This window comes from Eumetopias jubatus, unplaced genomic scaffold (genome assembly GCF_037043125.1).
Source record: "Eumetopias jubatus isolate StellerSeaLion01/CBP00866 unplaced genomic scaffold, mEumJub1_p1.0 scaffold_10, whole genome shotgun sequence".
NCBI lineage: Eukaryota > Metazoa > Chordata > Mammalia > Carnivora > Otariidae > Eumetopias > Eumetopias jubatus.
The window spans coordinates 26896264-26914101 of NW_028274816.1; the positions used below are offsets into that span (position 1 = coordinate 26896264).

The following is a 17838-nucleotide window of genomic DNA, read 5'->3' on the forward strand; positions in this document are numbered from 1 at the left end:
TCTGATTCTAAAATAAAACCTCTGTTTCTTTCATTATCAAAATCTCCCCAACCCTTTCTTTGAAAAGAAAAGAGAATTAATATGTTTGTCATTCTTAGAGTCTTAAGACTGTTAGGGGGTTTATCGTCAGGGTTGCCAAGATTTTTGATACTTGACTAAATGAGGGACATATCAGTAAATAAGTAAAAAAAAAAAAAAATTGTTCAGGTAGTTCTATAAATGTTGAGTTGGAACTGGTCAAAGTTAATAAAATGTTTCCATCAACTGGGAGAGCAATTTATTGGTGATACATAAGGAATTGGTTAGCCTTGCAACCCACACAGTCCACATCTCTATCTCCTTCAGCATCAGCAGCATAGGAGAAATCACTGATGTTATAATAGATGTTCAGAATACTCTGTTAGAAAACAAGGAAATGAATAAAATGTCTTAGAAATATTTCCATAAAAAGGAATTAAAAGATAGAAGTTTGGATCAAAAGGTGCTAAGTCCATAGCCATATAGAAAACCCTTTTAGGGGCACCTGGGTGGCTCAGTCATTAAGTGTCTGCCTTCGGCTCAGGTCATGATCCCAGGGTCCTGGGATCGAACCCCGTGTCCAGCTCCCTGCTCAGCGGGGGGCCTGCTTCTTCCTCTCCCACTCCCCCTGCTTGTGTTCCCTCTCTCGCTGTCTCTCTTTCTCTGTCAAAATAAATAAATAAATAAAATCTTTAAAAAAAAAAGAAAAAGAAAAAGAAAACCCTTTTAGCCAATAATTCATTCTCTTACTGTCTCCAACAGTATTTTCTGGGTGCGTATGTATGTCCATCCACATTCTATCCATCTGATTTTCCTTCTTGAGCTAAAATACTTCGGAGCTCTTCAAATCATGAAACCAATCATGGCCTCCAAACCTAAGCCATGAGCCTAACTATATGAGAATGACCTGAGCATGTGGTTAAAAATGCAGATTTCCCAGCCTTACCCTGTCCCTATCAAGTCAGAATCTCTAGGGATGGGGCCTGTGAATCCACATTTTTAATAGGTTCCCCAGTAAAACCAGATTAGGATAATTGGTATCCCTATCAATTGGTATTCAGACTGTAATTATATCTGATAAACTAAATGCTCCAGCTGACCATCCCTGACCCACTGCTTGACTGTATCTTCAAATAATAGAAATATGTTAATTCAGATTCTATAAGAAACCGACTTGGAAACAAGGATTCAAGTGCAAGCAGATTAATTGGGAAGTGTAGGGAACACTGGTGGAGAAGTAGAAGGTGGTGGGGGGAAGGAAGGCTGCTAATAGGGTGTGCGAATGAGCCAGCTGCCTTGGAGACTGGAACATAATCCTACTGGGAAACTCTGAGGAAATAGACAAAATGCACATTTCAGAATTATCCCTTCCCAGGAGCAAGGGACCTGAGGTATTTATGTGGTAGTTCCTGAGTCATTTGTTGAGGATTGCTCCCAGAAGATGTTAATCCCAGCACTTCTGCCCTGCCCTGCCCTGCCCATAGGCAGCAGGGCCCATGAAATGAGAGTCCAGAGGTGCAGATAGTGGCCCATCTGAGTGCACTGGAGGGTCTGAAGGATATGAGTGTGGCATCCGAAGGGCCTTCTATGAGTGATGAAGCCCTTGGTACAGTGCCTGGCATGATGGATACCCAGTATTAATACAGTAATATAAATTGTTCTCATGCAATTTTACATAAAAAGTTTTCTCTCTTAATCTCCATAGCATCAGTTTTGTCCCCACAGTGGTTTTCAGCTTTACATCGCACGTGACCAAAAAAACAAAGTTAAGATGCTTGTTGTGTTCTCATGTCTTGCAGAAATTCTACAGCCAAACCCTGGTGTTCCAGATTGCCCAGAGTGCTCAGAAGCTTACGCTGCTGGCACAGGGGCAAGGTTTAGAGCCACGCTTGGAATTTAGTCCTTCGGTTCTGGAGCTGGGACCGCTGCTGCCATATGCACCGGGAGACGAGGCTGAGGTGGTGGTGAAGAATCCCTGCAGCTTTCCCATTGAGTTTTACTCCTTAGAATTTGACCAGCAGTATCTCTTAGAAGGGAAGGTGAGCAGAGGCCAAAACCAAATTCCATTTTCCTTCCCCTGCTGGGCCCTGCCATGTACAGGTGCTCTTCCCTCAGTGTGGACAACTTCCTCCCGACCTTTGTCCCTTCTTCCCCTTAAACCCTTCCTTGTCAACTTGAAGATCACTTTGTAGCCTTTCCTGATGTCCTTCCCTTGCTCTGAGCAGAATTTGTTGCTTCTTTGTGATCTCATTATACATTTTAAACAACTAATTGAAAAACTGATAGATGCTCATGGTTAAAATTCAAACAGTAATGAACATATGCAGTGTCATTATATTTGAAGTGAGTTTCTTGTCAACTGCATGTAATTGGGTCTTTTAAAAAAAATACACTCTGGTAGTCTCTGTCTTTAATTGGTGTATTTAGACCATTTACATTTAATAAAATTATGTTAGGGCTTAAATCTGCCACCTTTTTTTTTTCTGTTTGTCCTGGGCTACTTATTTTCCAATTGTTCCTCCATGTACTTTTTTTTTTTTTTTACTTTCTTTTTTTAGAGCAGTTTTAGGTTCACAGCAAAATTGAGGGGAAGTTACAGAGATTTCCTGTATAACCTGGCCCCCACTCATGCATACCTTCCTCTATTATCAACATCACCTACTAGCGTGGTACATTTGTCACAATTGATGAACCTACACTGATACATCATAATCATCCAAAATCCACAGTTTACATTAGAGTTCACTCTTGGTGTTGTACATTCCGTGGGTTTGGACAAATGTATAATGACATGCATCCACCCATTACAGTATCATACAGAACATTTTCACTGCCCTAAAAATCCTCTGTGTTCTCCTATTCATCCCTCCCTCTTCCCAACCCCTGGCAACCATTGATCTTTTTACTGTCTGCATAATGTGCCTTTTCTAGAATGTCATATAATTGCAATCATACAGTATACCTTTTTAAATTGGCTTCTTTCATTTAGTAATATACACTTAAGTTTCCTTCATGGCTTGATAGCTCATTTCTTTTTAATACTAAATAATATTCCATTGTCTGGAGATAGCAGTTTATTTATCCACTCACCTACTGCAGGACAACTTGGTTGTTTCTAAGTTATGGCAATTATAAATAAAGCTGCCATAAATATCCATGCGCAGATTTTTGTGGGACATAAATTTTTATCTCCTTTGGACAAGTACCAAGTAGCACAATTGCTGGATCATGTGGTAAGAGTATGTTTAGTTTTATAAGAAACTGCCAGACTATCTTCCAAAGTGGTTGACCATTTTGCATTCCCACCAGCAATGAGTGAAAGTTCCTGTTGCTCCTCATTCTCATCAGCATTTGATGTTGTCAGTGTTTTGGATTTGGGCCATTCTAATAGGTATGTAGTCATATTTTGTTTTGACTTGCATTTCCCTGATGACCTATGATGTGGAGCATCTGTTTATATGCTTATTTGCCATCTGTACATCTTCTTTGGTGAGGCGTCTGTTAAGGTCTTTGACCCATTTTTTAATCAGGTAGTTTGTTTCCTCATTGCTGTGTTTTAAAAGTTCTTTACACATTTTGAATAACAGAAGTTTATCACATGCACCTTTTGCAAATATTTTCTTCCATTCTGTAACTTGTCTTTTCATTCTCTTGACATTGCCTTTTGCAGAGCCAAGGTTTTTAATTTTAATGAAGTCCAGCTTATCAATTATTATTTTCATGGACTGTGCCTCTGGTGTGTATATAAAAAGTCATCATCAGGGTGCCTGGGTGGCTCAGTCATTAAGCGTCTGCCTTTGGCTCAGGTCATGATCCCGGGGTCCTGGGATTGAGCCCCGCATCAGGCTCCCTGCTCCGTGGGAAGCCTGCTTCTCCCTCTCCCACTTCCCCTGCTTGTGTTCCCGCTCTTGTTATGTCTCTCTCTGTCAAATAAATAAAATCTTTAAAAATAAATAAATAAAATAAAAAGTCATCATCACACCAAAGGTCATCTGGATTTTCTCTTATGGCACCTTCTAGGAGTTTTATAGCTGTATGTTTTTCATTTAGCCCTATAATCCATTTTAAGCTTTGTGAAAGGTGTCAGATCCATCTAGATTTGGGTTTCTTGCATCTGGATGTCCAGGTCTGGCATTGTTTGTTAGAAAAACTATCTTTTCTCATTGTATTGCATTTGCTCCTTTGTCAAAGGTCAGTTGACTATACTCATTTGGGTCTATTTGTGGGATCTCTGTTCTGTTCCACTGATCTATCCGGGTCCATTTTTACTATCTCTACCCTGCTCTGCTACCTTGAGGATGAGCTGTATAAACTACCCCTTTATCTAATACCCTTAGTACTCTACTTTTTAGAGACTGCCTCTTAGTTCCCTACTGTGAGCAATTATGAAATTAGCTACTAATCTCTTTTTCTCTCTTCTCACCACCCTCTAATGTAAAATAATATTCTCTTCAATTAATGCTTGCTAGGTAAACATCTCAGGTGCACTCCCTCCATGTTTTGCTTCTTGTTTAGTATCTGTCATGTCAGAGCTTACAATATTAGGATGTCAGAACCTAATTTCTATCACTTAATTTTAGTTCTATACTTACATGTATTCGATGTTCAACACTAATCCTTGTGATGAAGCTTCTCCGGTCACCACTATGTGGTCTGTAGTTCATTCCTTAGGAAGGGCTCAGGGGAACACTATTCCCTGAGTACAGGCATGTTGGTAACTATTTATCTGTGGCTTTTATGCTTGAAGATAGGTTTGGTTGGATACAGTGTCTTTCACTCACGTTTGCGCTTGGCTATCTTAAATGCATTGCTCCATCATTTTCTCCTATGCTGTTCATGAAGTCTGATGCTTAGTTTTCTATTACATATTAAGTAGTTATCTGTGGCTGCAAAACAAATGCCCCCAAGCTTAGCAACTGAAAACAATAAACATTTGCTATCTCATGTGGTCTGTGGGCCAGGAATTTAGGAATGGCTTAGCTTCTGCTTCCTCCGAACCTTCTCCCAACTCAGTCTTTGAGTCTTCTGTCTTCCTTACATCTAGTGTTTATTCTCTGCCCAATGTAGATTCTGCATCTAGAAGTTTTTCCCAGAATGGGAATTTGTCCCTCTGGAAGGGAGTCTTTTCATTAGGTATTTATGAATTGTTCAATGGCTTATGTTGGCACCACACCCTCTGCTGTGGGCCAGGTTCAATGGAAAGCAGAATCTAAGACTCTGAGTTGTGCATGCAGGTTTCATAGGGAACACTCTCAGGAGCAACACGAGGAAACAATAAGGCGAGTAGACCTGGGCAAAGAGATAAACTGTGATGGGATTATAGCAAAGACCTCAGCAGACCCCACAGGAAGCCCTGGAGCTGGGCTGGCTCTTCAGAATTGCCCCAGTTGAAGCAAGTTGGCCAGGCCTTTGTGTATCTGCATCACCCAGTCTTTGGAATTTTCCTTCCTTTCCGCACTGACCTGCCATGCCAGCTCTGTTCTGTATCAAAGCTCCATATATGAATGGGTCCATTCTAAATGCTCTTTTCCGTATCATCTCACTGGTCAGTTAGTCTATCCCAATATCAATCCCATGCTGTCTGTTTCTCCAGCTTCAAAAGTCCTAATATCTAGTGGGGCAGTCCTCTCTCTTTATTCTTCTTCATTAATGTTTTAACACTTTTTTTTAATAAGATTTTATTTATTTATTTCAGAGAGAGAGAGAGACAGCCGGAGCAGAGGGAGGGGCAGAGAGAGAGAGAGGGAGAAGCAGACTCCCTGCTGAGCAGGGAGCCCGATGCGGGGCTTGATCCCAGGGCCCTGAGGTCATGACCTGAGTCGAAGACAAATACTTAACCCACTGAGCCAGCCAGGCGTCCCAACTCTTTTTTTTTTTTTTACCACTTTCTATATTCAAGTAAAATTAACATACATGATTATATTAATTTCAGGTGTTTCAACTATTCTTAGCTCTTCGTTCTTCCATATAAATTTTAGAAGGAACTTCTTAACAGTGCTTTTCACACAACTAAAAATACTGATCCTGGAGAAAGAAAGGTTACTCAACAAAACAGATTTTTCACATAAATTAGGCAGTATAGGAAGCTATTGCTTTCTAGAACTTTATTATACTATGTCTTATAAATATACATCCACACTAGGGTTACTAGATTTAGTAGAAAGAAAAACAAGTTACACAGTTAAATTTGAATTTCAGATAAAAAACATAGGACATATTTTATATGGACATTTTTATACTAAAAAAATTATTCATTGTTTATCTGAAATTCAGATTAAACTGCTCATCCCATATTTCATCTGACAACCCTAAAACATTCCCTCCCTACCGCCCCAAAGCTCCCCCACACATTCATGCACATGCATACTTAATACCATTTTACCAGTTTTTCCCTAGATCCTCTATGAGACAACCACCTTCCTTGTATAACATTGCTCACCACAGGATTTTTCAAGAACGTGTCACTCAAAGTGGATAATGGTACTTTTGTCAATGGAAAAACAAAAACCGAACAAACAGAAAAACAAAACAAAAGGAAAACGGTATATGTTATTTGTAAAACAAGAGGAAAATTCTCTTCCACATGTGAAATGCCCAGGCTCAAATGGGGCAAAAATCAAGATCCTATATCCCCAGATCCATGGCCCAGCCTGACTTTTTACACCTCTCCAAAGGCCCATCGTCGACACCCCAGCCTCAGGCAGGCGTCAAGGTCTTACGAGGTGGTCAGCAGACCCTCTGAGGGCTGTCAGGAGGAAGCTTCCAGGCAGCCAACAGCAGGGGCCGTCCTCCTCTTGCAGGTCTTGAGAACATTGAAGGGCTATGATCCCTACAACACCCTGCTGCTGCCTCCCCGCCTTCCTGGGGAAAAGCTGCCCCCAGAGCTGTACAAGTACTTTAAGGAGATGAAGCGGTCAAAAGAGGAGCAGATGAAGGCAAAGTATCTGGAGAGTCTGGTCCAGGAAAACGGTGAGAGCTCAGTGCCGAGAGCCCGGCTTCAGCCCCTGCCCTGGCGCCCTGAGGTACCCCTCCTGGGAGGCCAGCCAGCCCCTGAGTGCATGCCAGGTGCCAGACCTGTGCTAGGCGCCTCACACATTTTGTTTCTAACCACCACAGAATGGGCCTGTTATCCCTGCTGTACGGATGCGGAGACAGGGATACGTTCTTCTCTCACTAGAGTCTAGTGGAGAGTTAAGACTTAAACACAATGGGTGACGGGCATTAAGGAGGGCACTTGAAGTAATGAGCACTGGGTGTTGTATGCAACTGATGAATCACTGAATTCTACCTCTGAAACGACTAATACGGGATATATGAATTAGATTGAATTTAAATAAATTTTTTTTAAAAAAACCCAACTGATATAGGTATAGAAGAACACTTGCTAGATGCCAAGCCCTGTGCTGAGGGCTTTACACATATAGATGAGAAACTAAAGCACTGAAGTACTGAGAGGCCAGGTCCGCAGTTTGAAGGGGTAGAATCAGGATTTAAGCCCACACCTCTCTGACTCCAGAGTCCGTGATGGTAACCACTATGTTCCACAGTGGTTGTGTGTGCCCAGGTGATGCAGTAACACATCACACAGGGTATAACTTGGTACCCTGAAAGAGATAGGGGGCGGGGGTTCACACAAGGAAGAGGTTGGCCCTCCGTGGTCCTCAAGGCCAAACTCCAATCATAAAGCTGGACTGTGCTCTTGTAACTTGCCCCTTTCTGGCCCAGTGCCCCTGAGTTACCCCATCATCCTCCACCCATGGGCTCCCTTGAGTGCACACTTGAACATCAAGGCTTCTGGATGACCTGTAGCATGATGCATGCTTCTCCTTCCTGCTTACCGTGCCCTCATCCTGGAAATGTGCCCTCCCTGTTGTTACTTGCTCTCTTTTTCTGTGTAACAGTCATCACGTGTGTAATTGTTTTCTTCATACCTGTCTGCCCCCCAAATGAGAAGTCCCCATAAAGGCAGCGATCACACATTCCCCATCATAGTACCCAATAAATACGTGCTGTGAGACTGAATGAATAAACTGCAAGGAGTTCATTTCCTCCCACCCTTGGGCTTGTCTTGCCTCTCAGGGAAGCTTGTCAGAGAATACGAGTTTGTCCTAAAAGGAGAAGATGAGAGAAAAAGACCACCTCTCCCCGCATTCTCCCAGTCAGCCTCATTGAGCACCATCAGTGCTCAGATGCTTAGAACTACCATCACAAAGACCACAGACTGGGTGACTTAACCAACAGAAGTTTATTTTCTCGCAGTTCAGGAGGCCCGATGTCTAAGATCAAGGTTTCAGCAGGGTTGTTTTCTTCTGAACGTCCTTCCTTGGCTTGTAGATGGCCGTCTTCCCCCAGTATTGACATGGTCTTCCCTCTGGGTGTCTGTCCAAATCTCTTCTTAAAGAGCACCAGTCATACTGAGTGTGGATGGAATAGGACACCCATATGACCTCATTTTAAGTCTGTTGCCTCTTTAAAGGCTTTATGTTCAAATGTAGTCACATTCTGAGGTACTAGGGAGTTAGGATTTCAACCTACGAATTTTAGGGGAATCAAGTAAGCCTATAACAAGCACCCACTATGTATGTTCCAAGAACGGAGCTGAAGTGTGGTAAACAGATTGATGAAACAAGGCTTTGTCTTTGAGAGCCCCGGGGTCAGGAAGGAGGTGGGAGGACAGACACTGAAACTCAAACTTGCTCCCTGGTGGCCTGGGGCAGACGGCTGCAGGGGCTGCCAGGTCCAAAGGGCATCATGACCTCAGAGAAGGGCACTGTCGCTTTAATCCCCAACCTTACAACAGTACAGTTACAGGTTCACTGTTTCATTTGGCCCATTGAAAGGTGGCGGAGAATGGGGACCCAGGGGTCCAGAGGGGGCCAGGGAGGTGCATACTCTACTTTTCCCCAGGGATTCTCCCAGCCTCTGCTCCCTCTGCTCTCATGTGCAGACTGTCCCCCTGTTTCCCACACCATGGCCAGTGAGGCCAGTCAGTCACAGGAGAGCTCCAACCTCTCTGCCTCAAATGTCAATGCCCCACGCCTCCCAGGATCAGTGTTTTGGCCCCCCAGGGTAAAGGGGGTCGTTTCATGCAATCACAGCCCAATGCCCCCTTTGGAATTTTAGGATAATAGCCGTGGGGAGGGTGCTGGGCAGACAAAACGGTAGATGTGCTTAGCAAGGCCATGGACAAATGTTCACGACAAGCTAAGGGGCGAAACAGGCTACGAATTGGAATATACACTATGATCCCAAGTTCAGCTTTGAAAAATGAGAAAGGAACAATCTGAGAAGTTGGAGCTCTCCTTACTGGAATCAGGAAATGCAGCTGCAATTTCCCTGTCACCATCTCTTTGTCTTTCTGTCTCTTTTGCAGATGAATTTTATAATTCTTGCTCTTCTGAATTTTCTAAATTTCCTGGAGCAACTGTATAATTTTAGTGTTGTTTTTTTTAATGTTAAAATGTAGAAACACTCTGGGCTGAGAAACTTCTTAATAGCCAACTGCTGTTCTTATTTCTTGGGGTTGGCTAGTCCAGGGTGATGGTGAGCAGGTCAGTGATTCTCTACTTTGTCTCTCTTTCGTTTTCTGTCCCCGTCTTCCCTTGTCCCCCTCCCAACTCTTCCCTATGTGTGTTTTGGTCCTTGGCTCTCTGGCAGAAGAAGAAGATGGGCCCTCATCAGATCTGGGAACCTCGGCCAGTACGAAGAGGACCTCACTGAGCCGAGGGATCTCAGTCACATCCAACCTGGAAGAGCGGCACCTCCCTATGATGGAGTCCAAGACCTACCCAGATGAAGAGGAAGATAAGGAGAGCCTGGAAAAAATAATGTTTCAAAGTAAACAAGCATTTTAATGTTTTGGTACCGGTTCTCTCCACGCAGAGGTGGGAAGACTGTCCAGCGCCTTTTCACTTTTCTCCCTGAAATGCACCCTCAAGCCTTCTAGCCCTACTGGGTGTTAATTCTGTGGTATGAATACGCCATCACTTATTCAGCCATCTCCTGTCATGTTGCAAATTCAGCTAGTGTCTAGTATTATTTTTTCAGCAGGGCTGATTCCCCCAAAATAGAGTTAACAGAGAGTATCTATATTTTAAATTCTAGTAGCTGTGGACAAATTATTAGCCAAATAAGGCCCTCCTATATGCCAAATGAGGGAGGGAGAACATTTGCCACAGATGATTTGTCACTGTAAAACAACGCCAAGAAAAGGAAAAATTGTTCCCCTTTCCCTCGGACCATGTGAATTCCGGGCATGTCCACATGCACTCACGTGCACACATATATTTTTAACTTGCAGCTGACAAGTTACAGAGCATTGACAGCCACTCCACAGAAGAAGTCGGAGAAGTAGAGAACAACCCAGTAAGCAAGGCGATCGCTCGCCACCTGGGCATTGATATTTCTGCAGAAGGCCGCATGGCCAAGAACAGGAAAGGCATCGCCATCATCATCCATGGGACGCCCTTGTCCGGTATGCACAACCCTGAAGGGTTGCCCCTTTGGGGTTTATGGTGAAGTTTGCACATGTAATTTTTGAGACAATAAAAGACTCTTTTGTTAGAAATTTATATACCACAGGACTATCCCCAAACTGTTCAATTGCTAAGGTCAGAGGCACAGGGTTAGAAAAAGAGCAGGGACCCCTTATTTTTAATTAACACATCTCTGAACTGTTTGAGCTTATATTCTTTCAATAATTTAAAAACATTAAAATATTAAAGAAAAATCCAAGACATTAAATAATTTAAAAAGAGGAGGGAAATATGTGCAAACCCTTTGAACTGGCAATATTACTTCTAGAGATTTATCTTAGGAAAATATTTAACAATGTAGACAGAGATTAACTGCATGAATGTCCACTGCAGCATTGCTTACCATAATAAAAAATTGGGAGCAATTGAAGCATTCAGTATGGAAGACTGGTTAATTAAGCCTTAGTACATTCATAGAATAAGTTATTTTGCCACTAAAAACAGTGTTTCATGCAACCATGTTCATAGCAGCATTACTCACAATAGCCAAAAGCTAGAAACAGCCCAACCGTCCATTGACAGATGAATGGAAAAACAAAATGTGGTCTGATGGGCTATTATTCAGCCTCGAAAAGGAGGGAAATCCTGACACTTGCTACAACATGGATGAACACTAAGACATGATGCTAAGTGAGGTTATCACCAAAGGACAATTGCTGTATGACTCCACTTATATGAAGTACTTAGAGGAGTCAGACTCATAGAAACAGAAAGTAGAGTGGTGATCTCCAGGGACTGGGGAAAGGGAAGGATGGGGGCTTATTGTGTAATGGGTACAGAGTTTCCATGTGGGAAGATGAGAAAGTGCTGGAGCTCGATGGTAGTGATGGTCACACCACAATGTGAATATACTAATACAACTGTACACTTAAATATGGTTAAAACAGCAAATTCTGTATGTATATCACCTCAGTTTTTTCAAAGTGCCGTAGAAGTATATCGAATGAATAGAAAGATGTTCATGATACATCATTTTAAGTGAGAAAAAATGTCATACTTAGGATTTGCAATCTGAATTAATTTCCTATTGCTACTGTAACGGATAGCCACATACTTAGTAGGTTGAAACAATGCAAATTGACTTTCTTTCTGAAGATCAGAAATCTAAAATGTGTCAGGGCCGCATTCCTTCTGGAGGCACGTAGGAGAAGATCCATTTCCTTGTGTTTTGTAGCTTCTAGAAATGTCGCCTTTATTCTTTGGCTCGGGGCCCCTTCCTCTGTCTTCAAAAACAGCATCACAGGAGTGCCTGGGTGGCTCAGTTGGTTAAGCATCTGACTCTCAATTTTGGCTCAGGTCAAGATCCCAGGGTCATGAGATCAATCCTCACATTGGGCTCCACACTCAGGAAGGTGTCTGCTTGAGATTCTCTCCCTTTCCCTCCACCCCTCCCCCTGCTCACGTGTTTTCTCTCTCTCTCTCTCTCTCTCTCAAATAAATAAATAAATAAATATTAAAAAAAAAAAAACAGCATCATAGCATCCTCCACTCTCTCTTCCTTTGCTTCATCATCACATCACCTGTTCTGACTGACCCTCCTGCATGCCTCCTGTAAGGGCCCTTGGGATTATATTGGGCCCACCCAGATAACCAAGGATAATTTCCCTAATCAGGATCCTTAACTTAATTGCAACTGCAAAGCCACTTTACTACATAAGGTAACATATTCACATGTTGCAGGCATTTGGATGTGGATGTCTTTGGCGGAGGGTGGTCCTTGTTCAGCCTACCACAGAACCTGTTTCTTTTTCCTAAGAAATGTAAATAAGTTAGTTGTATATGCATACTTAGCAGCCATATGCTAACTCTAATATCTCTGGATGAGCAAATTATGGATCTTTTTTTTCCTTTCTCCTGTTTGTTATTTGTATTTTCTGCTTTCTTTTTAATGAGCAGATATTTTGAAATGAGAAAAAAAAAAGATCAACATAACTTATTCTTCAAACCAAAAAAAAGTCTTCCCATTAGAATCAGAGATAGTAGAACTATAAAAAAAATCTTTTTAAAGATTTTATTTATTTATTTGAGAGAGAGACAGACAGAAAGAGAGAGCACCCAAGAGCAGGGGGAGGGTCAGAGGGAGAGGGAGAAGCAGACTCCCCGCTGAGCCGGGAGCCCGACGACAAGGGGCTCAATCCCAGGACCCCAGGATCATGACCTGAGCTAAAGGCAGACGCTTGACGCACTGAGCCACCCAGATGCCCCTAGAGCTACAAAATTTTTAAAGATCGTCTGACAGAATCACCTTTTAACTGAGGAGAAAATTCAGAGAGGATGTGTTTTGCCCTCACACCACACACACAGTGCTGGTGGTGGAATGAGAACCAGAATCCGTGTGGTTCAGGTCTTCCCTCTGCTTTCCGCTCCCACCTCTGGCCACATTAGAGACTTAAAGGCAAAGCACTTGGAGAGATCACTTTATAGGGGTCTCCATTCTAGAAGTTTCTTCTGTCTAGAACACTCAGCCGCTGAGAGCCGGGAAGTTCAACCTCCTGACCCTTTTTTGCAGGAAAGACGGCCACTGCAGTCAGCATGGCCAAATACTACAATGCAGCCTGCTTGAACATTGACTCCATCGTGCTGGAAGCCATCTCCGATGGCAACAACATCCCGGGGATCCGGGCCCGGGAGCTCTGCATCAGGGCTGCCATAGAGCAGTCCATAAAGGAAGGAGAAGAGTCTGGTAAGAGCTATTTCCCCTGACTTTCTGTGGTCAAGTGCCCGGCACCCCTGCTGCTAATACCCATCTTCCTTGTGTCCCCCACTGAGCTTTTCTCCCCACACCCAGTTGAAGGCTGACTTACAACATGCTGCCAACTTAAAGCCAGAGGAAGAATTCTCTCCACCAAGCATCTACAGCTCTCCCTGCTGCCCAGTACAGGCATGCACTGGGCACTACAGGGAACAGGACAATGAATAAGATGCAGCCTACACCTTTGAGGGTGACCCGTGAAAGGGGAGCGGACAGGAGTTTGTTTGGAGCAGAGGGAAATAATGTAACAGGAGGGCAACTTTGGGATGGCTGGGTTCCAATAGGCGTGATCTCGGGACGCTTTCGTGGAAATGAGCTTTGAAGGAGCAGGAGAATGTTGACAGGCAAAGAGGAAGACCAACGACAGTGCAGCCCAAGAAAGCAAGGAAGTCAACAGTAAATGAGAAGTGAAAAGGCAGGCTGAGGCCCATCATAGTTGACCTTGACGTCTGGATTAGGAATTTGGGTTTTATTTTGAAGGAACAGAGGAGTAGGGTGGTTTTCACCCTCAGGGAGAAATGGTCAGAGAGTCACAGTGGAAAAGCAGCAGGTCTTGTAACGTCTTGTAAAGGGAGCAGTGGAGATGCTGAGGACGAGCAGGCTTGGGCCAGCTGCCCCAAGGAGGGGGAAGCATTCCAGACGGTCACATCAAGATTCCTAGTCCTGGAACTGGGAGGAGAGTGCTGTCGTTTACCAAAATAGGAAACGTGGGAGGAGGAGAAAGTTTGCTGGAGAGGAAAATTAATTGAGTTTTGGAACCTCTGTGTAGTAAGGCCTGGTGTGGCCTACCTACCAGAGGTTAGGAATCCTGTCTCCTAGAAGGACCCTAGAAGGCAGGGCAATGGCTGCTCAGTGGGAAAATATACTGAAGTAGAGTGACTGCTCTGAGCAGAACAATTTTTATATAAATATTCATAACAGCATACCATCATTTCTTTCTCTCTTTTCTTTTCTCTTCTTTTTTTTTTCTTTGAGAGAAAGAGAGCAGGGGGAAGGGCAGAGGGGGCAGAAGACAGAGAATCACAAGTAGGCTCCACACCCAGCACGGAGCCTGATGCAGGGCTTGATCCCATGACCCCGAGATCATGACCTGAGCCAAAATCAAAAGTCGTACGCTTAACCTACTGAGCCACCCATGCGCCCACATAACATCATCTCTGATAGTGCACCATGTCTGCTAGTTGATTGGTAAAAGTGGCTGGGGCTTTGAGGCGTGTCCTCTTTCCTTAGTACCTCTGCATGGGATGCTTAGAGAAATAGAGGATTCTTTGCTGGGAAGATAAGAGAAATAGCCTTTGAGTAGTATAAGGGAGGAAAAATAATTTTCTCTCTGTCCTTCTGAGTTCTTGGCTAAGACTCTATAATAAAAGATTCACAAGAAAAAAGCAAATTTATTAACATGTATCTTTCATGTGTACACGGGAGATACTAAGGAGGACCTGAGGTGGCTTACAATTTTGAATTAAATTCCATCTTCACAGAGAAGAGGAGGGAGGTAGTCCTCTTAGGGGAGAGCAGATGAGTTTTAGGGAAGATGAATGGACCCACAGAAGAATAAATGAGGGTAGATAGTTCGTAACAAGTGTGTCGGGAGGTGTTGCCCTCTAGTCTCCTCTCCTGTGAGGAGTCGATCCTCCCTGGTTGATGTAACTCCCAGGGTGAGGATTTGTGACGATTGAGTTCCCTTTGGATGCCTCTCTTTAGGCAGACAAGGAAAGTTCAGAGAAGGCTTCTTCCGGCATTTGCCCACAGCTCAAAAGAGAGCAGTGTATTTTGAGGTGGCATATCCAGAACTCCTACAGTCGTATTTTGGGGATGGCCTAGTCTACCTTTAGCGGGAACTCCAAACTACATCATAATTTTGGTTCTCTTAGGTTTTTGTTTCCTTTTCTCTCAATTAATCTACATTTCACAGAGGTCTTTGGACCTCTGTTGGTGTCCCATAACAAATTGCGGATTTGGGTTTCCCATCTGAGAAGGTAATGTCAAGCTAAACACATAACTGAGGGAGTCTTCCTCAACATGGCAAGAGGTGCAACTGCTGGGGGAGAGGAAATCGTTCCAGAAAGAGGAACAGGATGGAAAGGGCAGGATGGGACATTGGGGAACACTTACATTTTAGGAGGGGGGTTGGAGGAGCAGCCAGGAAGTCCAAGAAGGCCGAGCGAGGAGGGTCAGAGGGGTGGGCAGTCGGGAGAGCAGGCCGCAGGGAAGTTAAGGAGACTAAGACGCTTCCTGCCTTGTTTGTCTCATAAGCCTTATCACTGGTTCATACACCATTTACTTGACTTTCTTATTCTACTGTCTGCCGACCCCACTAGCATGTCAGCTGGAAGCAGGGATGCGTGTTAGTTCTTGTCACTGAGCTGTTCCCAGCCCCTAGAATGGTGCCTGGCACAGAGTGGACACAGAGTAAAGACTTCCCAAAATGTATCAAATCAGTAAGTGAATGTAGTCAGAGATTGCTCAAAATTCAGACAGAATGAGCCCTGAGAGAGGGCCACTGTGGCTCCCAGTTCAGAGGTCACTGGGCACTTTGGAGAAAGCCCCTTCAATGGAGGGGTTAACCCCAAACTGTACTTGCTGCTCACTGTGGACGATCCTGCCCATCCCACACCGCACCCACTGGCCACTTGAAATATGGTGGCCGGTCCAAACTGAAATGTGGTGGCCGGTCCAAACTGAAATGTGGTGGCCAGTCCAAACTGAAATGTGGTGGCCGGTCCAAACTGAAATGTGGTGCTAGAGGTGTTTTTTTTTTTTTTCTTTTGAGGATATAGTATGAGTAAAAGGCTATAAAATAACAGTAACAATTTTTATGTGTTGTTTACATGTTGAAACAATCACATTTGGGATATATAGGGTTAAAGAAAATATACCATTAAAATCCGTGTGTACTTTTTTAATGTGGCTGCTGAGAAATCTTAAATTCCGTACATGTCACATGTCAGTTGGACAGATGTGGGCCACACTACTGTTTTAGAAGTCGGGCAGTGAGGGAAAGAGAAGAGGTGAAGTGATGATGTCTTGAAAGAAATGGAAAGGCAAAATGAAAGCTCATATATTATGTATTGTTATATATTATACCGGGAAGAGCCGGCTTTTTAAGAGAAGGCGGAATGATGGCATGGACAGGGAAAGCTGAGAGGCCTTAGAATAGCACAGAGGAGACTGCACAGCCATCAGTGAAGACGGCGTGGCCGGGGGGGCGGGGTGCAGGACTCAGGGCAAAGCGAGCAGGTGGCACGTGACAGGAGGCTGGAGCGGTCCTTACTTTCATGAGGGCAAAGCCTGGAGGGGCTGGGGGTGACGGGGCCTGGATGAACGCAGGACCAGCCAGCCGAACACTGTGCCACTGCTCCACTGGTATCTTCAGGCTCTTTGCCCCCCATGCTACCCCCACACACACTGCCACCTCCAGGTGCAGCATGGAGTCCTTGTACCTAATCAGCTCCTGGGGAAGGGACGGAGGGAAGATGCCTGAAAAGATAAGGCAGAGTAAGCCTAGTGACAACTCTCAAGGGAGTCCTGAGGGCCTATTTGCCGAAATGGTCAACAAGGAATAATGAGCCTTACCGAGTCCGCCCGTGTGCTGGAGAAATGTGGAAGCTGCCTAGCACACAGCCACATCACCCCGTCTTAGTGTTGGGGTCCCAGGGCAGGGCCCTAGTGTACCAGCAGTTTCAGAAGTGCTTGCTCTCAGGGCTGGAAGAGAACGTGGGGCCAACTAACATGGGATCCCCTGGGAAGATGGGCAGCGGAGAAACCTGGACTCCGTTCCCAGACGGCTGCAGGTGGAGATGGTTTTGTGTTCCTCAAGAGAATCACACCCTTCATACTAGGTGTCTGTGCCATCCCCGCTGTCATTTCCTCAGTATCCTCAGGTGACTTTTAATATAAATCCACTCTCTCTCTGTAGCCCAGGAGGCTGCTTCGGGCCAAACTGCTGTGGGACAAATACGTCTGAGCAGTGAGACCCTGGGCAAGTTGACCTCAGAATCCACCCTGGTAACGCCTGAACTTAAACCTACAAAGACTGTGCGCGGGAGCATGATGATCGCCAAAAGCAAGACGGAGAGCCACGGCTCCGGGTCTCAGAAGCAGCATCACCAGCATGCGTCTGAAACACCGCAGGTACAAATCAGGGCCCCCCAGAAGGAGGGTTGGGGTCCTTCCCCCTGCCTTTCCTCCTCAGCATCCTGCAGCCATGGCAGCACGACTTCATCGCTGAGGGTGCCCTCTCCAGGCTCATGGTGCCAGTCCTAGAAGGCGTGTGTTCATCCAGCAGATGTTCAGCAATAACTTTAATGTGAGGCACTGGCTTGAGTGCTAACAAAGTGGAGATAAATGAAGCAAAAATCCCCGTGCTCAAGCTGCACCAAGAGTCTGCTGAAGGAGATAACCACACATTCAAATATTTGCAATACGGTGGGATTGGTGGCAAAAGATGTTTGTAAAAAGAATTGGGTTGAACCATATGAAATGGCCAACAACAGCCATTTCATAGGGCTCAGCCTAATACTAAAGGAACGC

General features: G+C 44.4%; 1 protein-coding gene across 3 annotated transcripts in view; it reads left to right on the forward strand.

The window, feature by feature from the left end:
* The window catches only part of HYDIN (HYDIN axonemal central pair apparatus protein), a 312800-nt gene that overhangs the window by 194879 nt on the left and 100083 nt on the right, over window positions 1-17838 (forward strand). For all 3 annotated transcript variants that reach the window (XM_088027478.1, XM_028090615.2, XM_088027479.1), the window contains exons 35-40: window positions 1818-2057; window positions 6819-6987; window positions 9676-9855; window positions 10319-10492; window positions 13063-13236; window positions 17225-17439. In XM_088027478.1, coding sequence (XP_087883604.1) covers window positions 1818-2057; window positions 6819-6987; window positions 9676-9855; window positions 10319-10492; window positions 13063-13236; window positions 17225-17439 — 1152 coding nt within the window. The remainder of the gene's footprint in view (window positions 1-1817; window positions 2058-6818; window positions 6988-9675; window positions 9856-10318; window positions 10493-13062; window positions 13237-17224; window positions 17440-17838) is intronic.